Genomic DNA, 25,394 nt, shown 5'->3' with positions numbered 1-25,394 from the left:
GACAGAGGAGAAAACGAGTCAGCGCCCTGCTGCGCATCTCCACTGTAATTTAATGTTCCCTGCCTGCCTCTGGCCGGTCCACCGCTCGGTGCCATACACGTCATGCCTCAAGCTTTGACAGCGCTATAAGAACAGCGGAAAAAAAAAAACTAAGTCGTCGCTCACATCTTTCAGACACACAGCAATAATTTCATCACAGCGAAAAGCGCGAGCGACTTATTTATGAGCGCTATAGGACACGCGGTGCCGATTCTCCTCCCTTCGCCGCCGAGGCGCTCGGTTCCGAACTGTTGCTGGGGCTCCGGTCCAGAGGGTGCTGCTCCGGTCCGAGCCCGAATGCGAGCTCATCCTCACCACTCGGCACGGCGTCGAGTTTCCGTCTTGTTCAATACCTTCTGCACAGAGTGCGGAGCTTGTCTGTACATATACTTGCGCTTCTTTGCGCGTCAGCGTGGTAATGATAACCAACGAAAATCTATCCCTACACGTAGTGCGCTCGCCCTTCACGCGGGTTTGGGGAGCAACGGACCGCCCTCTCAGCACTCTTCTACAGATGACGACCGCACTCTTCTTGGCTGTCGTTTTCTGACTCCTAACGATCGAAAGAAGGATCGCAGGCCTCAGCTTTGGCTGCGGCTTTGTAGCTCACACTGCGAATTCATTTAAAATGCAATATAGGTGCCTATATTTTCCATCTTTCTCCTGCTTTTGTTTTTCTTGTTGTTCTTATTCTTCTTCTCCTTCGCTCATATTTAGTGAATAACCGCATTTTTGCTACAATATGATCATTTTGTGGATATGTCTTACATATATACTCAGTCCTGGTGATCAGATTTGCGTTCGTTTCACCCGGTATAGTTCGTTATGCTCAGCGACATGGTGCAGTGAGCGGTATGCGTCATGGTCAGGGCAGCCTTTCTCCGAAAAAGCCCTGATCCGAAAATAAAAGGTGAGTGTGTTTATTTTATTGCTAGGCTGATAGGCTTGCCTGCGTATATAAGTAATCGCGGACACGATGATGTGCAAGAGGAGAAGTACGAGAGAAAGCGGAAAACAAAAAGCACGAATAATGGCATAATAACGCTAATTGGAAGATTTTACAAGTTTAGGGGCGCTATAACGTAAAGCTATTCCAAACTCTTGCATTCCAGTTCTGCTTATCAGCCCTTGACGATTGGTCAAAATATTTGCGGTCCACCTCCACTTCGCTTGTCTGTCACGCGAGGTCAGGAAAACCGCGAAAATTTCTCATTTTATATGACATGTACGCACTGATTATGCATAATTAGACCAAACAAAAGTAAAATAATTATTTCTGATTCTACGCTTTTTTCTCCATCAGCCCTCCGTTATTGGTCAAAAAGCTTAGGGCAGCACCCACACCGTCTGTCTGCCATGCAACGTCACAAAACCGCGAAAACTCACCGCGTCAAAGGGACGTGTACGCTTTAAAGATGCATTAATATGCTGAACAAAGATGATTTTTTTTTTCTGAATTGCCGGAGTCTGCTCCTTTCCGAAAGGAATAGAAAATGGCTGCCCACCGATTACTCACACATTGGCTATTCACAGCTGCCTGAGAACGTGCAAGGATTCGTTTGCGTATAATAAAGCTTGTTGAGTGGCAATTTAAGGTTAACGATCCCTTTCGGCACGTATACGACATCGCTCTGCCAACTCTTCTTTGCTAAGGACCCGTCTTAGCGGCACTTTTAACCTTCCGTTGTACGCCGCCGCCATTTTAGACTGCAGCCACCGCAAGCTAAGAGAAGCGAACCAACTGCAGACGCCGGAACCACCTTCTTCATCCGGTTATCTACTTTCACTGCGCAGGCTCGGCCCCATCGAAACCTTCTCCACTTCAGCATGCTCCTCGCCTCTTGTCAGCCGAGTATATAAGAAAAACCGCTCAAAGTGGGCAATGTTATTCGTTTTGAAAACAAACAAAAGTGACCTCCTACATACAAGAAGAGCGTTTGATTGGGCTGTTCAGATAACGCTGCGGGTCATCGCCTGATGCTTGCGTCAGCGATTACGTAAATTTGACGACGGGAGATTGGAATAAACGCAGATTGGAATAGTTCTATGTTATTGGAACCCAGTTCACGCGGGAATAATTTCTGTACAAATGGCAAAGATAGACAGTGGGCATGAAGCACTGAAGGCAACATACAAAACAAACGCAACCTAATTGTGCACGTATATAGATATAATACACACATACATTGCGCTTTTGTTGTAAAAGAGAAGCTGTTATCCGCCTCTAACCGTGGTGCTTAGACAAAATAATTGTTTCTCTTTCTCTTTCTTTTTTTTACGTTCGCAGTATCATCATCATCAGACTGGTTATGCCCACTGCAGGGCAAAGGCCTCTCCCATACTTCTCCAACTACCCCGGTCATGTACTAATTGTGGCCATGTTGTCCCTGCAAACTTCTTAATCTCATCCGCCCACCTAACTTTCTGCCGCCCTCTGCTACGCTTTCCTTCCCTTGTAATCCATTCCGTAACTCTTAATGACTATCGGTTATCTTCCCACCTCATTACGTGTCCTGCCCATGCCCATTTCTTTTTCTTGATTTCAACTAAGATATCATTAACTCGCGTTTGTTCCCTCACCCAATCTGCTCTTTTCTTATCCCTTAACGATACACCTGTCATTCTTATTTCCATAGCTCGTTGCGTCGTCCTCAATTTAAGTAGAACCCTTTTCGTAATCCTCCAGGTTTCTGCCCCGTACATGAGTACTGGTAAGACACAGCTGTTATATACTTTTCTCTTGAGGGATAATGGCAACCTGCTGTTCATGATCTGAGAATGCCTGCCGGCTGGTATACCGGCTAGTAAATACGAACCGACTAGAAAAGCGATTATGACCCTTCAGTGAAGTCGAGTCTCAGTAGAACACTGACAACTAGGCTGCTGATGCAGAGGTCCTGTTTCAATCGGTGACAAAGAGCAGCAGGCCAGATGGGCGAGGTGGCCGCGTTATTGCTGCGACCAAGAAAAGCTGCCAACGCCCGTGATCGTCCCTTCTTTATCGTTTTGGTTTGTCTGTTGCGCTGGCAGATCGTGAACATGTTCCAACTCGCCCAGTTCTCGTTACTTGTAAAGCTACCACTGGAAAAGCTGGCGCCACCGTCGGCGTGACGTGCTATTAGGGATCACGTGGACATAGCAGCCACGTCGGCTGCTTCGGGGGCGCCGAAGCGAGCTGAAAACGAGAGCTTAAATTCCCTCGTACACTGCGGTCCTCATTTAGTGGCGAGATTTTCCCGCTTCGAGTGTCTCCTTTACAACGCTTGAAAGCACTACAATAGGCAGTGGCTGCCTTTGAATGCGCGCAACATGGTAGGCTACTGCTCGGTGCCGCAGTGCCGGACGTACGCAACTGAGCCCGGTGTCAGCCTTATTCACACGTAGCCGCAGGACAAAGGTTGCGTGAAGCTTGGCTCGCGAAACATAAAACCGGCAAACAGTCATCGGCTACAACTCGGGTATGCAGCAAGCACAGACGCGAGGAAGATTTCTGCAACGGCGCCGGGTGTGCGATGTTCGAATACGCGCTCTGAGACGCTCGCCCGAGTCCGCTGCCCGACTAATGTCATGACGGTTTGGTCTATGAACTTGTCGATGCTATAGATACTGGCAAGTTCACTGGAGTGGAAAAGGAGCGGTAAGAAGCTCATTTAAAAAAGCATGGCATATGGTCATGTTTGTGTTATGAATTATTACACTGGATTACAAAAAAGAAGCAGCGGTAACTCGCACGCTGCGAACACCAATAAACATACAGTGCGACGCAACTCGAGAAATAATATTGAAACGTCCAAGAATTTAAAAGAAACAAAAAAAGATTGAATCGTCGCGACGGCACATCACAGTCCCCGTAGGCGTCGAAGTCTCTACAATGAAATTACTTTTTAACAGCTCTGATAGCGCCCACGCAACAATGGTTGCTTGTATACTGTCAAATGCTCATATTCTGCGGCCTAAAGCTCATGGCAAGGTGCGAAAACGCGCACGCGGCAAAAGCGAAACAGTGTGCGGACAAGCATGCAGACGCGCAGTCGGTCGCTGCGAATCTGTGCGATCGCTGCATTGAGGCTTCATTCTATTACGCTCCATTTAGTTATACAAACACTATAAGAGCATATTTCACATAGTTTTCTCTCAGCGTTTACCTACCTTTCACGCAAGGAGCCGGTTCGGGAGACTCCATCTCGGCGACCGCGCGCAGTGACGCTCACTGTACGTATTCGGTAAAGAGATAGCATCTGCAAACGATTCTGTGCTTTCAGTTTGCCCAAGATTATTATTTAGACAGTAAAAAACATCACGCGTTTCGAGAGTACTTATAAAAATGTCCGGGAGAGTTCGCGCGTGGTGTTTTCAGTGAGCGCTGACAGCAAAACCTATGAGGAGCGCGCCGCGTCATCCCTCATACTACGCCAGCGAGGCGCGTCCGATAGATGGCGACTCCGTAACTCCTAGCCGCCAATAGCCTTATTTCTTTTACTCACTCGCGCGTGTGGAGGCAGCGACAAGAAGCGTGCACCTGCGCGCCCCCGCGTAGTATTGCATCCTGGAAGGCTTGGCTGCGGTCAGATCTCATTAAAGGTCTGAAGAAGTTCGCCCCAAAAACACTTCGAACGCGCGCCGGTCCTTGCGCAAGGTGTTCGGGCGGCAGACGGCAATTTCGTCGCGCCTCCGCTCGTCTCCGCAGAGAAGTCGCCAGCGCGAAGCCGTTCATCCATCCTCATTTCGGAGCCCGTTTCATCTGCTATTAAACACTCTTTCTTCTTTTCCTTTCGATGTTCGTGTCAGCCCTTTCGTTCTCGAATTTCTCTTCATCCTTCTTTCTTCAATAAATCATTTGGCTTCTAGCCGCACCTGGGCGAAGAAAGGCGCGAGCGCATTGCTCCCACCGCGTTCGTCCGGGCTCGTACATCATTCTTCGTCAGACCGGCCAAATTTGCTCATACGGGTAGAAAGGGGCCGAGGAATCGTGGAATTGCGCTGTCTCTGTATATGCAGATGCATGCTTTCACACAGGCGCGCGTGAGTGGAACGTTTTGAACCCGCATTACTGGTTACCTGTGACTTGATTCCAAGAGAGAAACTTGCTCAGTTGATTACTTAAAGTATATTTTGCTATCTTTGAGAACTCGGACAAAGTGAAAATAGACCGACAGTTGCGAATAATATTTGCGCTCCATGGCCTTGCGCGCAACGGAAGCACGTGAAAATGTTCATTCTATCTGGAATCACAGAAATCACACAGGTTACAATAGCTGATGCGATCAAGCGACACACACGTAGAAGAGTAGGTGCTTATTTTACTGGACGTACTGTATGCGAATAAAGCGTTGCAGTCCTTGAGCTCTACAAGAGCACGAGTGAAGAAAGTTACGGGTCATTGTCGATCGCGCGGGACGTCAAAATGTATGTATTAAATTTTTGTGCCTGTTCAATTACAATTTTGGTGACACCATTAGTGAGCAACACCTCCTGAATCAAATCGCGTTTTCGAAGTATCAGCGATTTCAGTATAACGCCAATTATTTGTGGGAGCAGTTCGAGATTGTCGCAAGCTTTGCAGCGAATATAGCTAGCATACTGTGTGCGTACTCTCCTCAGGTAGAAGTAAGCTTGTTTCAGTATCCTTCTTTTCTCTCGTATCCTATTTATGTCGTGGTTTTCGATAAATTCTCTCAATAATATTCTGTCTCCGCCATTAATTATTTTTGATAATTCCCTTGGGATCCATGACTATCTAGTTTTGCGATATTTTGTTATTGTTCCAACAGGGAAAGATGCGTAATAAATATAAGTAATTTTATTAAGGAATGCATTACATGGCTAATTTGAGCTTGTAATACTTATACTTCTTACCAACTTGAATTAGACAGCATACGACGGAACTGACCGCTGTCGGTAATAAATTGTCTGGGAGGTTCATTGCTAAATTCCTTGCCGTTGGTCATCAAACAGAGCAAACAAAACAAGGGCATATGATCACTAATTCCAGTGAAAATACAGCAGCGTGCAGACCGTAAAAACAGTTTGTAAAGCGCAAGTTAGGTGTTTTATGGCGCAAAATTAAGGGTCACTGCAGGGGGCGACAATAAGCTACATGAAATTATATGGTGTAGTCCATGGTGCGATCAATGACAAATGGTAGATGTAATATGGATGTACAATGGCCCAAAATATTCGCTGCAAGATGCATAAAGTCTACTGTATACGTGTTAAACTATGATAATGACATATGAGGTGTCATATGAACATAAAATATATGTTTCAATGTGGTTGTAAGATAAAAAATCTATGGGAACTTTGCTGAGCTAAACTGCGATAGGCGAAAGCCTATCTATGACTGCCTCTGTTGCTATTGTCTGAACTGTTCTGCGAACGGACGCCGCCGTGGCCGCGAGCATAGAATGCAATCACAGCCATATGGCTGCAAGGTTTGTCGCCGATGTGCGCGTATCCCCACGCGCATGTCCGCGCTCTCCCACGCGCCCACTCGCACAGCGCTACTTGCTACCCTCGCCGGTGATCACCGCTTTCCTGCGTCCACCACGGACTGCGCCCGGCGCGTTTTTACAATTGCTGGTAGGTACAGCGGGGCGGGGCGCTTTTGACGGCGCTCGACGTTTCTGCGCAGGCGCGAGTAATAGCGGGTGCGAGAGAGAAAATCTGGAGGCCTTTGCTCCTTGAATACGTGAGTCTGCCTAGGCACTACGGAGAAGGTTTCTTAGCGCTTGTTGTATGCGTTGGCCCTTAGACATGCCGGCATCGCGGAGTGCGGTCCAGTTTGTTTACGCTCCGCCGTTGGTTACCTGCGCGGTGAAGCAGGGGGCACGGACGCCCGATTTGGTGATCGCTGTGTCTGAAGGGGCAAGGTTCTGACTGGTGTTCTATAAGTCGCGGGTCGCTTTTTTAGTCGCGACGATAGGTTGCATCTTTTACAAGCACTGCTCCAGGAGGACACATGTAACCGGCAAACGGAGGCCTCGGGAGGGCACCTGAGGTTATACTAAAGCAGGCGGCGCAGGATCTCCGGGGCACCCAAACGGTAGCGGGGGGATCAAAGCTGGAATCAGGGTGGCCCGTGGGTTGGGGCCGCGGAGGCTGAAGCGTGCCAGGGGTGTTCGCATAAAAAATTGGCTATCCGACGGACAGCCGATCTTATACTCCCCTGGCACGCGCAGGCCTCTGCGAGCTCCAACCCAAGGACCAGTCCGGGTTCTAGCTTTGATGTCCCCGTTGCCGCTTTGGTGTCCTGGAGGCGCCGCCAATAATGCGAAATAATAAGTAATAAGTAATTATAATAAGTAAAAACATGATTGAATAAATATAATTGCGTCGAGCCGCCAACTTGCGACGCTAAGTTCAGCACCACCGCGCCCCGCGAATTCTGCCGGCACGCCTAGGGACAAGCGCATATAACGCGCGCCAAGAAACTCCTCCGTAGTGCCTAGGCAGAGTAGTATATTCAAGCAGCAAAAGTCCCCACATTTCCTCCCTCGCACCCGCTCTTGCTCGCGCATGCGTGCAAACGTTCTTCGTCTCCACAGGTGCCACGCCCCGCTGTACCTACTAGCAATTGGAAATACGCCGCCCGGACACTCATGAGCCACTAAAGGCTTACGTCTTAAAATATAAAAATATTCATGCAGCATCAATGCCTCATCCATGGCCCTTGTACGCAAGAGGAGTATAAACGCAACTTAATTTACTCATAGGTTAGCCACACGGATAGGAACATCAATGGAAATTACCAGTCCAGCTACAGGCGCCAACTCTAGAAGGTAAGACAATACAAAGCACGTTAACGTCAAAGCATGCGCCGCGGTATCATGGCATTGCGCTGCGCTGCTGAGTTCGAGGTCGCCGTTCGACTCCGACCGCGGCACTCGTCTTTCGATGAGGGCGAAATTTTCTTCTGCTTCGATTCAGGTGCACGTTAAACAGACCCTAGGGACTCGAAATTAATTATCCCCCACTACGGTGTACCTCATAATAAGATCGTGGTTTTTGGTATACGTAAAACCCCCAGAGTTTGGTTATTTTTAATGTTAAAGTCTCCTGTAATTATCACAGGCATATTAAGGTTCAACAGCTATACTAAGTTAGCTTTTAGAGCAAGAACGTTAGGCATGAAAACAGAGGCCAGGTGGTAAAGCCCCATTATTGTAAAGACACGACAACCTCCAATAGATTGTACCCATTGGCAACGACATAATACTCCGACAGGACAGCGTATCTGACCTGATCTGTGATATACAGTTCCACTGCAGCGCCTCTTTGTCCATGACGTCAAAGTGCCTCACAACGGTATTGAAAATAAAAAATTCTGGAGTTTTACGTGCTAGAACCATCCTTATGAGGCACGCCGCAGTAGGGGACGCCGGACTAACACCATGGCAGTGTCACGCGTGCACATCTGATCGCGATCAGGGCCGATCCGGATCGGATTTATGGATCGCGATCAACAATAGCCTCTGCTACACGGTTTTAGTGATCCGGATCGAGTTATTATCGTCTGCTGATCGTCAGCAACTCTCAGAACTGCATAATGTATAGGCTACACATTCAGATTTGCAACATGTCCTTAAATTTCGGCAATATTTCAATTTTACAGCTTGTTGTGGCTGGTAAAAATATTTCTTAAACATTTTTATTATTATTATTATTGAGCTGCCTCCGTTTCTTGTTTTTAGTGTTCTTAGAATACTGCGCTAAAGGGCGCAGACGTCAGCCTGCGATCGCGATCCAGGTTCCTGATAGCGATTTTCGGATCGCGATCGCCCAGATCCGGATCCCGCAGGATCGCGATCGCAAATCAGCCTCGATCACGATCAGAAGTGTACGTGTGACACCGGTGTAATTTTGACCACATGACGTTCGTTACGTCACCGTACCCCCCTCCCCCCTACACAATGCCTTCTCGAAGGCATTCGTAGCTATAGTGACGCTATAGTAAGGTACTTGTAAGTAAAATGTAAATAAATGAATAACGTGCACTGAATGCACGGCACACGTGCGTTTTTGCATTTTGGCCCCCATCGAAACGCGGCTGCCGCGGCCGGCATTCGATCCCGTCCCCTCAAAGCCACTACGCCATCACGGCGGCTAACGGTACTTATCAAACAGCGCTGCATCGCTTTCACCAGTAAACCAAGCTTCAGCAAATGCCAAGACATTAAATTCGTGTTTTAGTTAAGGTAATAAGCGCCTACGTCATGTCTGTTCTTTAGGCTGCGCGCGTCTAAATGAAAATCTGGAAAAAAGAAGACTGTTGCAGCGCCAATTCCGCCAAAGGCTAACACCCAAAAAATCGCAAGGCTTAAAGGGACCCTAAAACGATTTTGACGATTTTCTACAAACGTACTGAGTTGTTAGAGTAGGTCCTTCTGATCATTAATTGACACATCTAAGTGCTCCGCGTAAAGCGTGTAATTTATTATAAGGTTTTAAAAATGCACATCGCTGCCGATCGGAGCACGCTGCTCGGCGAAATTTTAAGCCGCCCCTACCCATATGACGAAAATCACCCATATGACGTCAGTGGGGCGAGCTATCCGATTGGCTGACCAGGGCGCGTGATCAACAATTTTTCCAACTTTATGGTAAACAAATGATCTTCGTAATAGTTGGAGTGTTAGTTCATTTGTTTTTATAAACAGAAAGTAACATAAAGAGAATGCACAAGAACGATTTTTCAATACAATTAAGCACTTCCGGCACACAGCAAGTGTCGTCTGCTTGTGTTACAACGTACTCCATTTTGACGAGAGCTCCGCGGTCAGAGTCGGTCTCAGTCTTTTCGCGAGCACTATGATTCGACTTTGTTGCTTTGTGGACTGCAAACGTAGCGACTGGCGACATCGTGTCCCTCTGCAAGGCAGCATACGAGCGAGCTCGCTGCTGCGCATCGGACTGCCGCTATCCGATCGGCGCCAGGGTTTGCGCGTTTGTGGCCATCACTTTACACCGGAAGATTACTAACGCAATAGCGTTTCGCGAGTCCGGTATTAGGGCAAATGCAAGCGCAAGGGGACAGGGTCTGGCCGCTTGACTGTTCCGTAACGGGATGAGCCATGGGATGAGCAGAATCGCAAATGCGAATGGTCTGCACGGTGCAGCCACCTGGTGGCACAGAGCTCAACCATACACAGTAGCAGTAACGAAGTGTATTCTTCTTTGGCTGCTGGTGTGTAGTTTTCGCAGGAGTGTAATCACCAACACTTTGTTTTTATAAATGTTTAAAATGTTTTACACTTGGTTAGAGCAATATTAGCGCTTTGTTTGGCTGGTTAAGCGCTGCGCCAACAAGTGGCTGGACCGTGCAGACCGATCAGGCCGCACGTACGTCTACGCTAAAGTTCCTTCATCAGCTTGAGTTTATGCCTCCAGTCATTTGCCGAAATGACCAGCTTGCCTGTGGTTACCGGAATACCAGGCACGTTCGGCGCTACGACAGAATGCTCGCAACGCACGCTGCTTCGATAGCTCTCGCTTGGGGTCGACGGCCAAGCGGCTAGCGGAGAGGTTTCACGCGGGCGGGGGCGGGCTCCAAAACAACCGGAAGTGGACGATGTGACGTCGCATCGTGACGCGAAACCAGTGAAGGCGGAGCTTAGCCCCGATCGCTCGGCGAACGAGTTGAGGAGGAAAAGCATGACTAGGGAGGAGGGTAACTTCTGATCGCTTGTAGCTCCATTAATACGTAACGCTTCACTTAAATTGTGGTGCGAATGTTCTGCTTAAGCTGTACCCTACGCGCCTACAAAATTTGTCCGAACCGTTTCAGGGGCCCTTTAATGTTGTCCGCATCGCGTACCTCCCAGTGACGGCTCCTCCCTCAATCTTGAGGTCTATTCGATTCAGTCAAGTTTCTCTGCACCTTCTGCACCTATTTACGGTGCACTGCACTTACACGCTCGATTCCCCAAGGTGCAGCGGTGCACCCTGCACCCCCGTGCTCGATTGAACGGGGTGCAAGGCAAGGAGCCGCCGCGGTGCAGTGCACCCTTGAACCTTGCGGCGAGTGGGTGCAGCCCGGCACACCATAACTGGCACCCCCTGCACCTTTTCATTTGTGGTGCCGTGCACCTTTTTCTAAATCGAACAAACCTTTGATGACGCGCCTTGTACCAACCTTCAAACCAGTTTTATGATGATACCTGCTACCTGAAGTGTGAAGCGTTCAGCGTTTTTTAGATATATGCTTAAGTCCAATAATGAAAAAGCACATATCGCTCGTGCGCCGTTAATTTTGATCGCGCTTCAGCGATTATTTGTTGAAAGAGTTCGCAGAAAAATATCTGGATTTTAATGTAGTAGATTTATCCATCGTTTTTCTGGAAGACACCAAAATCTGTACATTCCGAAGCTTTATTGCCGAATCACATCTTTTTCTATTTTCTTTCTTTTTTTTAATCAGGTGACCTGCAATAAATCAGCAGCTGTTGCAACGTTGCCCCTTTACAGTAACAAAAACGAATCTCAAAGGCCATGCTTTTGAATACTGCAGACACCAAGGCGCAGTACACCTGTGGGCCCGAAAAAACATCATGACCGCCACGTTTTCAACACCTCTTATTTCGTAGAAAAGCACAAAGGAAAGAAAAAGTTTTTTTTTTTTCCTCTATGAATAAAATAGTATTTCATCAACAGAACTTGCTTCGCCGTCGGCTACGGCTTTGATCGCGATTGCAACAGCGGAACGCCCTGATCTCGGAGGTCATGCAAAATGAAGGTGCGATGTGCCGTATGGCAATGCTAAGGGGCCTCACCACCTCTCTCTGTTAAATATGTGATGTAATATACAATTTCGTAGCTATAGTGACGCTGGCATAGGGCGGTGACATCCTACACCATGCCCTACACCGCTGATGCGGTCATACTTTTTAGTTTTACCTAACATTACGCCAAACCCTGCTTAATAGTGACGACATGGCGGCCATCATACAAATTTAAGAAAAAAATCAAACCCACTGTGTTTAATGCAATAAATACTTCGAAATACATAATATTTATTGTCTTACTAAATATTTCTTTTTTATATTGCTTTTATTATTTTTTATTTATTGGTGAACGACATTTTCCAAGCCCGTTTCAATCCTAGCCGATCTGTTATCGCACTGCCTTGACTGCCTTGACTGGCCTTGGCCGCCCTCACTGCCCTGTGAAGGTGAAAAGCACCGTGGTGAAAAGGGAGAAGTTGGTGTGCCTGCGTGCATACAGAAAGAAAGCAAAATATGGTGCATCCTCCCATCTACCCTGTCGGCCCTAGGCTGATCCAGCTTTGCAAAGTCTGGTATGGTAACCTGCATTTTTCTCTCGAAGCCATACTAGTCATTGAAAGTACGCAGAGTATGCTGCCGGTATTCATTCTAAATGCAAAATGTGCTGCCTTTTGCTGCTGCTGCTTACCTAAGCTTCTGCGCAGGTCTCGGTCTGCGGCCATGTACGGAACTACCGGTGCCGTTGCGGTCGCGTATTTCACCGAGTGGAAAGCAGTACTTCAGTATGTGCCATTTTATAATGGAAAATACAAGGAAGGGTAACAAACTTATTGGTACGTATGGTGGTACTCTGCTCTTGGTACGGGGTTGCGACCCTTGCTACTGTTTTTGCAAAGTGTTCGCTCTTTCTGTGTGATGCTTGATTAACATCGAGTACTCAAAGTTCTGTCAATGTTTTAACTCCTTACATCTGAATGGCACACCGTGATTCAATCATTCGGCTTTGGGCAAATATATGGAATAAAGTGTATGTCTTATTACTTTTCTCTACGCGACTTCTTGCACGTCGTAATTCCTTACTTCTAAGCCTGCTTTCAGCCACGAAGCTGGTTCACCGGGCACTGCTGTTGATGATGCTAACGTGTTGCAAAATACGAATAACTGACGCTTGCTAATTTGGTATATTGTTAGCTATGGTTATAAACGATCTGCGGGGTGACGTACGTACCATCCTGGTGTTGTTCAGCCAACTTCATGTATGCAAAATCTCAACTCCCTACGTCCCTCATTATTTTTCTTATTGTTTACTCCACTGGTTTGGCCTTCGCTACATAGCTGTTGGTGATTAATTACAGTTACAGACTGCTCACAATTCGTCTTTCCCCGTACTATTGTCAAACTACCTATATTATCTCCTCATGCATTACATGTTGGAAGTCCTTGCAGTTCTGTCTCCAGTTGCGTTGTTGCCCACCTTTTCAATAGCTCAATAGCGTTCTAGAGTTCCATTTTTCTTGCCCTGCCTCTTTCGATCGGTTACTGTGATCCGTTTGCTGTGCGTACAAGTTCCCCCCGCCTCCCAAAGAGTGAGAGCAAGACAAAGATCTACACACCTTGGAGTGTTTTTTTCAAAAACAAAGATGGAACATAGCTGACAGGTAGCTTTGAACGTGCCATACAACATTGGCAATATGTTGTAAAGGAAGGCCTCCACTTCTTCAAGGCATTGCCAATGTGGAATTCATGTTTCACTAGATGTGTTTAGCATGCAGATATGAAAACCTGAAAGTCCTCATCTCAACATCACATCAACTTTCTTGTGCACGGTACCTTTTAATCACAGTGGCCAAGGCCAAACAGTCAAGCCATATAGATTCATACTTTGCCTACAGCTCAACAGCCCAACAGCAAACTCTTATGAAGTAACACAGACAAGTGGGCTAGTTTGTGCATCTATTCAGAATGTATTATAATCACAGTGCAAATGCACACATAGATTAGGCACAGAATATGCAACAGGTCCTGAACATTGACTGATAGCTTAGTTTGTTTCCAAGCTGCACACGGGCACAAAACAGCACAAACTTTGATGCATTAAGTTAGTGAACATTCTTTAAGCCTATTGCATCACCTGTGCTTCAGATTGCCACGTGCATTCTTAAAGCAAAACTTGCTTTGCCTACAATTCCATGGTTTCACCTGGATTGGCCAATCGCTATACTAGCGGACAACTTTCTGTGGCAATGAAGGGAAAGCTATGGAGGCAAAGTGCGCACAAGTGAGGGTGCTTCTAAAAAGAGTCCCGTGTTTTCATCCACATTAGTTTAAGCTGGGGAAGAGAAAACATAAACACCTTATTAGCAACAGTTAGATAAAACACACCACTGAAACTAAATGTTTACTTATTTTGCGGCTTTTCCTTTCTGCGTCGATTCAGCATCTGTTCCGAGCAACCAAAAGCACTGTCAAACGCTGGCGGACTACTTGGTGCAGTAACACATGTGCAGCAGCCACGCGCCTGTAGCTTTCCCTTCATTGCCACAGAAAGTTGTCCGCGAGTATAGTTAGGTTCTCACCGAGTAGATTCACATTCACTTTAAAAAAGAAAATGAAACGCGTCCGGTGGTGGGATCCGAACCTTGGCCAACCAGAGTAGCAACTCAATGCTTTAACCATTTGGCCACAACATATACTTCACTCAGGCCAACACCAAATACCTCTTTTCAACGATCGTGGCATGGTGATTATGATTCCTAGGCTATGGCACATACCAACACTGACATGCTTGTGAGCACCTGAGGTATGAAAGCATATAGTGGCATTGTGTCTTTGCATTTAATTGGTATTGTTTTGAGCCAGGGCAATGACATGCACATTGCTGATTTTCAAGTGGCACTTCATCCCTGTTTGAATACCCCAAATTTACATTTCTCAAGCTAAACATGACCGCCAAGAATACGCCGGTCTCATTTATAAATAGCTTCACATTCTTTTATAAAGCATGGTTGTGGCACAAGTTAAATGTTCTGAATAGCAAGTTATGTGGTGTTATATTATTTTTCTGACGTGTTTTATGATTTTTTTCTTATTTTTCTTTACCAAGTACCTACTTGACTTTGATTTCGGGGTGCTGTACATACCTGTCATCTCATTGCTTGCTTCTTTAACACTACAAAACCCAAACACCATTCATCATCAAGTGAAATTAGAACTTGAGCACTTTTATTTCTGGCCATGAAGAGTACAGCAGTACACAAAAATAAAGTTTGATAGTTAGTATGTTAATTAGCATTTGGTTCGCTGAACTAACTGCAACAGAAGCTTTGCTCCAGCGGGTCATGAATGCTACTATCAACATTATGTTAGGTTTCCCACAGGAAATTGCTGATTGTCGCACTGAAGCATTGTTCAGAGCATTTCTGTTTAATTTATAGTGGCGTGAACGTTTCTATTGCTGTTATTTTCGGTTGATCAGTTCTGTATTTTATCGAGCTTATGTAACACTGTGTATTCCCCCCTGCAATAATGCCTTCGGGCGCTGCAGGCACTTGAAATAAATAAATATGTTAGGTTTCGTGGCGTTAATGGAACTGTATTTTGCTGGAAGGGCATTTTTCATGCCGTCTTTTTTAAATCCCCACTTCTGCTGGTTGCAGGTTGAAGAGGATCCAAGAAGAAGCATAGGCACGACTTAATAAAATACCACGAGCCAACTAAATTTGAGTTGCGAGTTTTCTTTACATTGACGTTGGGGGAACGTAAGGTACTAATAGTGATTCTTCAAAGAATGATGAGACCCCTCCCCCTCATTTCCGCCAAGTGAGCAAAAGGTGCTTAGACTCTCGAAAATACGAGAGCGTACCGTTTCCCATGGCCAGAAACCTGTTGTCGATAAAGTGACAAGTGAACAGACGTTGCCTTTCGCAATTTTTTTTCATTTCGCTTTATGTACGCGACGTCTAGGAACACAAGATGATGTTGATCCGCTCCGACAGCTTTCCGACCCGGTAAGGTCACCTGGAATATTTAAAAAATGCAGGATAAAGACCAATTTTTTTCTCATGAGGTTAACTGTGCAGGCGACTTTTATGTGCTCGTACTTAGCATATGACTTACTTGTTGTCCAACGGCGACTCATCCTGTGGTGCAGCATTCTGCTTTTCGGCAATAACTTTTGCACGCTTGTACTGAAGCACTGGATACCAGGTGTATAAGCTGCAGCCGAAGCCCAGAATGATCGCCAACGTTGCTTGGCCTTTAGACAGCCCACGAGGTAACCTTATCCTTATCATGTTGCGTCCCACTTTTCTCGCTTAATGAAAATGCTTTCACACCATCCAAAAATGCTCGAAATTCGGCACATCTAGAGTGACCTAGAGCACATAATTTCTTGTCGTCTGCAGTTCTGTCCGCCTTGCAGCGAATTTGTGGATTGAATTGACTGCATAAAGGATTTCTTTTTAATGAATGAATTGATGGATCCACATCATTTAATGCACAAGTTTATTAACGTAAACACCACATATACTGAATAAATTGATTCAACACAATATTTATAAAGCAGTCTTTTCTTTCTTCCTTTCTTTTTAGTTTGCATCGTAAACATTGTACGCAAGACGATTTAAGCATGAGCCAAGTCTTAACGCATGTGCCATGCGGGGAAGAGTCCTTGCACCGTTAATTTGGCGTTTAAGCTGTTCGCAAGCTATGCCGAAAGACAAAAGTGGCGCGAAGCAAGCAAGTAAAACTGGAAAGTCCACTGAGGTGATGTCAGACACTTCCTATTGTTCAGTGCGCTGTACTAGTTTATCACTGTTTATTGTAGGGTACCAAAGGAGCCGAGCAAACAGCTGGTGCCGTTTACACTACGAACACTGGAACCGTTGCTATTCGAGTGCGTGCAAAGCCTGGAGCGAGTGGGAGTAGAATCACAGGCGAGTTCTCAATACAGTCGTGTGTGTGTCAGATCACACTTTGCGCTGACGTTGTTGCAGATATCAGCGAGGACTCTGTAGGCGTTCAGATCGCTGCACCTCCAGTCGATGGAGAAGCAAACACGGAGCTGATTCGCTTTTTGTCAAAACTCCTGAATCTCCGGAAAAGTGATTTGTCACTTGAAAAGGTTAGTCGCTTCATTTCGTTACTGAAAGCTATAAGATGTTACTTATGCCGTTGTTATCTTGTCTGAACAGGGTGCTCGCTCCAAAGACAAAGTTGTGATGATCACATCGCAAGTAAGCGCACCTGATGTGCTTTGTTTGCTCAAAAAACAAATAGACTCTTGATATTAAAGCCGAAGTTTTGAAGTGGTGCTGCCTTCTGTGTTGTCACTCTAAACACTTCATATATCATAGTAAAACTTGCTTGTTGACGGGCGGCTCCAGGATTCACAATTATTGGGGGTGCAGGAGGGCACTCTGTCACTTGGCACTACACAGTGGTAGGCCGCCACCCCCGTCATCCCCCTTTAGAGTCGCCCCTTTGTAGAGCCCTGGCTTTCTACTCCTAATCCGGTGTAGTTCATGTGTGTTAATGCATGTATAATTGTTCTCAAACGTTTGTGGTCTAGAAGGGCTCTCTTTGTGGGTTAACGTGTGTACAGTGCCAGTAACCGCGTCGGAATGTTCACGATGCCGCATCTCCTGACAAGGTTGTATTAAAAAAATGAAAATGCAACTTGCCATTCAACGTTGAGACTTGTGTGTTATCTCAAAGGAATAAATTACAACAGCAATTAAGAACATAATCAGCAGGCTGTTCTAAATTTCTACCTGATAGCAGTGCCTGCATGACACGTGCATTATTGAGACGGAAGGTAAAACTGTGTCAACCGAGTTTTAAAACAACTGCTGTATTGTTCACCTGCAAGCTCGCCACAAAAATAGTGCAGTTGCAGAATAGTGGGAAAGACAAAAAAAAAAAATCTAGACAGCTATTAATGCCAAGGCCTCACAAAAGTATGAAACATGCCAATATCAAATTGTGCTAATATGTGAATCTGAAACTTAAGATGTACCATTGTGCTGCTCCTGCAAAAGAATAAAAAAGAAAAAACAAGAACATGTTGACAGAATAATACTCTTGGCATTCCTACATTTCTTTTTTTCAGCTGAACCATAATGTTTCCATTCTACCTGTCACCTCACATGCTTTATCGGGCTACATTTTCTTTAAATGTCAATTCATTGAAAAGACACGAAAAATAAAACCATGTCTAAAGCTTATAGATTTGTTACATCTTTGATAAAGCCTTGTACTTTGTTGTTTATCATGACCTTCCTGTCCGTAAGGGATTGTGGCTCACAGTATGGTTTAGAGAAATAATTTAATTACAAGAACTAGTGCTTTAACTCCACTCAATGATTGGCAGAGCTTTTATGTTTCTGCAGGTGTACTGGTGAGTACTGGTGGATAATAAACACATCCCAAGAATGGTCGAGGAATTTGTGTGCATTAACTGCTACAATATAGCGAGTACATTAAAAGCAATCCATGCTTGCAGTAAGTCTACTTGGCTAAATTAAGATGCACTGGAACATATCTGCCAACATGTAGACGAGCTATCAGTATAAATTAATGATGATAAAGGTCTTCTTGATCTTGCATGCTCCTCTAGAACACTTGCACCTTGACCCTGCATGTAAACGGTGTGTACTGTAGTTTCAGCTGTACAAAGGTAGATAGGTTATGATAGAAATTCTGCATCTGGTTTATATCCCTGCCTCTCATAATAAAAGTATTATTATCCTGAGAGAGTAAATGTGTACTAAGTTCAATTTGGGAATGGTCAGCAGATGCTGGTTGAAAAAAAAAAAAACCTAACATACTTTGTTAACTTGCTTGGGCTTTTAGAAGTGACAGTGTTTGTTTGATATTGGTGAGCATGCTTTGTGGTGATTTAGTATATGGAACCTGTCTCTTAAAACATTTCTTGTATTATCAACACTCAGGCATTTCATTTATTTGACTGCTGGAGCAACAAGTGCACTTGTATCTTTGCTGCACTTGTGCAAAGTGTACGATGTGGAACACTTGGGCATGTAGCCATTTGTCTGCTTATTGTGGATAGTGGAACATTTTCAAGTAGTAAGCCATCACTTTGTTGTAAAAAGTGGGTTAAAGTGCTGCTTGCAGCATTTGGAGAAGCTCATGTGGCAGTGTAACAATGCCAGAAGTACAGCATCCCCTTTGCTTAAGTACACTGTGCCCTGCTGTCGCTGCAAAAAAGGAAAAGAAGCAAGGCAAAAAAAAAAACAATATGGTTGTAGAAGTGATAGGGAAATCCTCAGGAAAACACTCCTCCGGAGTGTCCCAGGGCATGGAGATAAAAAGCTGCACAATGTGTGAAAGCCCGGCATTCGAGGAGGAGAGGCATAGACAGGAAGTCACTTCCTGTGGAGGGGCCCGGCAGGCCATTCCTTCTTCCTGTTGTATGACTGGGCCTCGCTGTTAAAACCGTCAGCCACCAGCAACAACCATCTTTTCAAATTTGCAATGGCGAGTAAGGCTGTATTGCTTGTGATACTCCTGTTCAACCTTACAGCAGCGCAGACTAGTACAAGCATGTCTACTATAGATTTGGCAACTGGTAGTACCACCTTCACTTCAGCATCACATGAAGAAGTCAACCTCAATTGCACTTTCATCGCCCCCTTACTGGACTGTCGTGGTGAGCAGACGCACCTCCCACTTTTACCGCTTCTGACTGAGAAGCTATTGAAAGCGCTACAAAGTGGTAGCCCAGTTACAACACTTTTTTTGGCCATTGAGTCACTTGGCTCCCTTGAAAATGGTTCTGTGGCTTTAGAAAACATACAGGAGCTGCACATTGTCAGGAGTGACATTTCCACTTTGCTACCAGGTGCATTTGTGAAAGCAGCAACCCTTCATGCCCTTGACCTATCTGAGAACAAGCTGGCATTAGTGCCGAGCAGTGCACTGAAAGACCTCTCCAACCTGACATCACTAAATCTGTCAAACAACCATATCACGGAGTTGACTGAAGAAACCTTCAAGAACATCCACAGTCTCAAGAGTTTGTCGCTTGAGAGAAATGAAGTCTCATCAATTGTTGTGGGCACTTTCTTCCACATGGAACATTTGGAAGATCTCAACTTGTCGCATAACAAGCTGACTGCATTTGACTCAAGTGCATTCGGTAAAACAGCACTTCAAATCTTGAAGCTCAGCTTTAACCATCTCACATCAATTTCTCTGGAGAATTCCCTTGGATTCCTCAAGCATCTTTACCTTGACCACAACCGTCTCACCAGTGCAACAACAAAACTTGATGTGCCAAGCCTTGCCACATTAGATGTCAGCTACAATGCCTTGGATAAACCAAAATTTGATTCACTAGCTTCACTGCTGACCTTATCAATATCTCACAACCCACTGACAATTCTCTCAAGGAGCTGGCTGGAGCCCCTGCACAAACTTGAAACTCTGGATGCAAGTTGGTGCAAGCTCAAGAGACTGGATAGTCACTCTTTATCAGGAATTGGAAGTCTAAGGCTGCTTAATGTCAGTGACAATCAAATTGACTCTGTAGACTCAACAGCATTTGTGGGACTGTACTCACTTACCACACTCGACTTGTCAAACAATGCACTTACTTACATCAACCAGAACCACACTGCAGACCTGGGACAGCTGGAGCACATTGACTTGTCAGGAAACAGCATAGAATACATATTCGCTGGAGCCTTTGCCCACTGTCCTCGCTTAAGGAGCATTAACCTCAATGGTGAGTCAGCTTTCATATTTGTTTGCTCTTTTCATGGCACTGTCTAAAAAAAATACGCAAGTATGTTTAAGAAATAAGAAAGTAATGCCGAGCTTTGTACATTTTGTAACTATCTGGAATCATCGTAATCATCATCACCAAACTAATCTCACAAGTGCCTAGAAATTTTCAAAAATAATAACACTCTCTATAACATACTGTTTGTTCACAAGAGCCTCATGAGATAGCCTGTACGCTGGTTATATTTTATTAGTTCATTTTATATGGGCTTGCTAACATCCGGTTTATTTTACGCTTGCTATTTCCAACTGCAATTTACTTTTCTTTATTCTTATCTTATTCTTATTTTATTTTATTTTATTTTATTTAGAGAAGCTCGGGACAAGTTTTCTTCCCACACCCTTTCATATAGCGTCGTGCCACATATCTTGTAATGTGTTCAAAGCCTTTGTTCATGTTAGTTTACAGGATAGCATTTCACCAGCACTCTCACAATCATGCTTTATTTTTAGAAGTGCCAGTGTGATAGGGTTTAAAGATAGGCCAGTTTGCAACACTTGAATGGCTATTTTATAAATGTATGCAATCGGCAGTTATTGAATAATGTACCCAAATAAAAAGTAAAGAGGCAATCGACACACTTATGTCCAGCCTTCTTTACACACTCCACAGGTAAAGACGTGACCCGGCTTGAGGGGGAAAAATCTGTTGTGACAGTATATGCTCTCTTCGTGCTTTGTACTAAATCCATATGAGCATTGACAGGTTGTTTAGGTGCTGTAACACCCTAAGAGGTCGGGCAGCCCAGCCCCCATCTTTCTTAGAAAGTTGTAAAAAAATTATGCGCGTGCATGTGCATGCGCCCTCTTAAAAAACAATTTCTTGCCAAAAATTTTGAACACTCCCATCCCCCTATTCACCAATGCCAGCATTGCATATTACAATACTGGCATGAGGTTTCCGCTTCTCTGAAAGGTTGGTACCTTGGCTGGATTTTTGCATGTGGCACAGTTAATAGAACGTAGGGGGGGAAAACTGCTTCTCCATGCCATTAGTGAGCATGGACAATGGACAAAAAACTTTATAAACTTTTTTGGTGCTGGATGGTTTGTTCCCATAATGCCTAGTGAATTCTGCCCTGTGAATAATTTGTGTTATTAAATTTGTATTCAATACATAGCAGTCAGTGGCCAAAAATAAACATGTTCATTTTTTACTTATTTATTTATTCATTCATTTATTTTCAACCTTGCAGGAAATTTTCTTGACTGTGGCTGTGTACTTCATGGCTTCGGCAGCTTCCTAAAGCATGGAAATTTTTCCGAAGAAACTCTGTCTTCGGCAGTATGTGATGACGGCACGCGCATCATTGAATTTGACTTTGATACACTTGGGTGCCCTAGAGACAGTGTGCAAACTACTGAAGTCCTGCCTTCAACAACTACCTTGCCTGAAATTAGCACACCTGCAACCTCGGAACTGAATGCCACACAACACACTATAGTGCCATTTAACGGCCGTCTTACATTAGTACATGTGGAACAAGATAATGACAAACTCTCTGTTACATGGAATGCACATAGTGCTAGTGATCATCTTGATAAACTGCAGTGTATGCTAACTGTCGTCATTATTGGAGAAAAGACACGTACCGAGTTACCTGGTCCCTGCCCTCCCAGCTTGCACAATAGAACATTCCACATCTTTATCACTAAGCCTGGAGCAAAGTTCGAAGTGTGCTTGCTAGCTTTCAGAAATACAACAGAAGTGGCTCGCAGTTGTAGCATCCTTAACACAACTGACGTCAAGACGACAACACCAGTGGCAGTGCCTACAATGGGTTTTGTGAATACAACGCTGCCTTATGAGGGAACCACAGCTGTTATCTTTAGTGAAATGTCAGCGGTAACAACAGAGATGGAAATTCAGACACCAGCACAGAGGGCAGAAGACGGAGAGTTCCTGCATGATCTCAGATTTCGCAGTCGCCTTTCAGCACAGCACCAGCTCATCGTTTCGTGGAATTTTCTGCCTCCTTTTCCCGCCAAGTCAAAGTGCCGTTTCAATGTAACAGTGCTCTGTAACAAGGATCCGCTGGTACAGACAGAGGCGCCCTGCTACACTGCTGGTCAAGTAATGGTGGCTCGCATCAGTGAGTACAGCGATTATGATGTCTGCTTCAGCCAGCAGGTTCTCAGCATCCCTGCGGACTGTCATGAAATCATGCCTGCAAAGCGTGCTGACAACAGTGACATTGCAGTGGGAGCTGCAGCTACTGGGGGCCAAAGAGAGACTCGCATACCTGTGGCTCTACTCATCATGATTGCTGCCTTGGCCCTGATAGCAATCCTGGCCATTGCTTTGTTCCTCCACAGAAGACTTGGGAAGCGAGCTATAGCACGCAGGAAGGTGGGAGAAAGTGTGTTCCATTTGCAGATGAATCGGCGCTCGGGAACCTACGTGGTTCAAGACACAACTGAGGCACGAACCACACTTACTACTTCAGCGTCTCAAGATGGGACAAAGATGTCACAAAGAGCATCATCTATAGATGAACTGTAACAAAATCTGTGCCTGGAACTTATTGTGCTGAGATTTTCCGTGCATGGAGGAAGAAAATGTACATAAACTAGCCTTGTCCACACCAGACTCACTATGTAATTATGTCATATTGAAAACTTACATAGTAGGCATTGTAAATAAACCTTTTATGTTGTAATAGTGTCTGTCTTGTATAAACATATAAGAGCTGGAGTGAAGGTAAGATAAATGTTAAAAACTGTAAAAAGCGAATGAAGCTATGCACAAGTCCCCCCCCCCATTGTGTGCATAAATTTCTGCAAGGTGGTGTTGAATGCACTAGTATACCAGGTAAGCAGAGCTTCATAAACTCTTGTTTTCTTTAATGTGGTCTTCAAGGCCAGAAAAAGTATACTCATGCCGCCCCTTAATACCTAAAATCTGCGACGTGTACTTCATATACAATTAGGATTTCATTGCAGCAAACCCATAAACTCAGCACCTCTGAATCACTATAGAGGCTTCAAGTAAAACATTTTGGTAAACAGTGATGCACATATAATGTTAGTGCAAATGCTTTGAAACTACAGAATAGTGATACCCATTTGCTTTATGTTCGAAGAAAGCATGCTCATTATTGCAAAATTGAAGCTTTCAGGGTTAAAACACGTGGCCGGACTAGTTGGTTGTAATTAATGATAGAATGTGTAAGCATGATTGAATGAAGATGTAGAAAGAAAGCAGACGCAGCACTACTTTCAACTATAGATTTATTTTTGCACGTACCAATAAATATATACCGAACGAGCAGAACCAAAAGAGAGAAAAAAAAAGATTAAGGGGTGTATATCGAAGAAACGTACACGTGTATAAGGCATGATCAAAACATACACTGCAATAATAGTTAAAGCGATAAACTGAGAAATATCTCTTTTTCAGTTGGCAACACTGAAAGCTTGCTTACGCACCTTTCCTCCAATTTCGCAATCTTATTTTGGCTTCTAGCGCGAAGTGAAACACTTGTGTTTCACTTCGCGCTAGAAGCCAAAATAATGTTACCATACCAACTTGCCCAACTGTCTATCCTTTCGCAATCTTATAGGCTTTCACGATTTCCCTTGTAATCCTACTATGAGCCTTATACAAAATAGAAGTACTTTCAAACATGGGATTGCAGCCAAAATTTTGGCGATTAATGCCCAAATGGCCAGAGATTAACTCTTGTGGCATTATACCCGCCGTGTTTGCATACTGGCTATGGTGTTGGGCTGGTAAGTACAAAGTCGTGGGATCGAATCCTGGCCACGGCAGCCGCATTCCAATGGGAGCGAAATGCAAAAACACCTGTGTACTTAGATTTAGATGCACGTTAAAGAACCAGAGGTGGTTCAAATTATTCGGGAATCCCTCATTACTGCATGCCTCATAACCAGGTCATGGTTTTGGCACATAAAACCCCATAATTGAATTGAGTGGCATTATATTGGTGCTCCTTTGGTCTCTGATTGATGCATCTGCCAGTTTGACTGACATACATTCTTTTGCAAGAAAGCAGAATGGCATAGACAACATTATGAATGCAGGTTACAAAATGCTTGCCATATCGAGTGGAACATGTGTTCATTTTGTTATTGTCTGAATTAACCTGTTTGCATAGCTTCTCTAGATGCTCAGGGACAGAAAAAACTATGTCCACTCCCGACTTTCACGCTGTTCTTCTAAGATTATGCAAAATATAATGAATTTATGACACTACAGCAACTTTCGTTGCTCTAGCAGTGCTACTGCTTCCCCTTGATGCGTTTTTGTACTTTTTGCTCAAGCTCTCCGTGACCGAGGTGAGCAGATGCAATGGGTAACCAGAATCTGTCAGGAACTTGGCCTGACCCCTGAAACTGGTTTCCACCTTGTGGTCGCACGACTTCACGAAAGAATTATTGAAACAAGATATTACTATCTTGTGCACTTGCCTTTATTCTCATAATTTTCACTAAAGCAGAATTCACAGTGACAATGTATTAAGATTTTTACTCTTGGGCTTGCAGTAATCAATAAAATTAATATGACAGGCCATCCTGTGTAACCATTAAGTGCACAGTAAGAGTAGTATTGTGTTTCAACAATTCTCATGGAGTCATGCGACCACAATGTGGAAACCAGTTTCTATGATCGACTAAGTGCCTGACAGATTCTGGTTACCCGTTGTGTCTGCTCACCTCAATCGTGGAGACATAAAAATGTATCAAGGGGAAGCAGTAGCAGTGCTAGAGCAAAGAAAGTTGCTGTAGTAGCTTACATTCAATGTATTTTGCTTAATCCTAGAAGAATAGCGGGAAAGTTGAGTGTGGACGTGTTTCTTTTTTTCTTTT

The 25,394-nt window shown here is 44.7% G+C and overlaps 1 protein-coding gene and 1 long non-coding RNA gene across 2 annotated transcripts; one reads left to right on the top strand and one right to left on the bottom strand.

Annotated features, from left to right (window-relative positions):
- Positions 1-15,673: 15,673 nt before the first annotated feature.
- On the bottom strand, positions 15,674-16,186 carry LOC126542492 (uncharacterized). Its single transcript, XR_007601820.3, has 2 exons — positions 15,876-16,186; positions 15,674-15,776 (listed from the first exon to the last, which is right to left on the bottom strand). It is a non-coding gene; the product is annotated as an uncharacterized lncRNA (long non-coding RNA).
- An 855-nt stretch (positions 16,187-17,041) lies between these two features.
- LOC126542493 (uncharacterized) lies at positions 17,042-23,224 on the top strand. Its single transcript, XM_050189580.3, has 2 exons — positions 17,042-20,505; positions 21,761-23,224. Exons 1-2 carry the CDS (start codon positions 19,254-19,256, stop codon positions 23,065-23,067), a joined length of 2,559 nt encoding a protein of 852 aa, XP_050045537.2. The 5' UTR covers positions 17,042-19,253; the 3' UTR covers positions 23,068-23,224.
- The last annotated feature ends 2,170 nt before the right edge of the window (positions 23,225-25,394 follow it).

The sequence above is a fragment of the Dermacentor andersoni genome, chromosome 2 (assembly GCF_023375885.2).
Source record: "Dermacentor andersoni chromosome 2, qqDerAnde1_hic_scaffold, whole genome shotgun sequence".
Taxonomy (NCBI): domain Eukaryota; kingdom Metazoa; phylum Arthropoda; class Arachnida; order Ixodida; family Ixodidae; genus Dermacentor; species Dermacentor andersoni.
This window is presented reverse-complemented; position numbering and strand designations above follow the sequence as displayed.

Coding starts and splice junctions, on each gene's coding strand:
- LOC126542493 (XM_050189580.3), top strand. CDS start 19,254: ATGGCGAGTAAGGCTGTATTGCTTGTGATACTCCTGTTCAACCTTACA. Junction 20,506..21,760: donor AAGGAGCATTAACCTCAATG/GTGAGTCAGCTT, acceptor TCAACCTTGCAG/GAAATTTTCTTGACTGTGGC.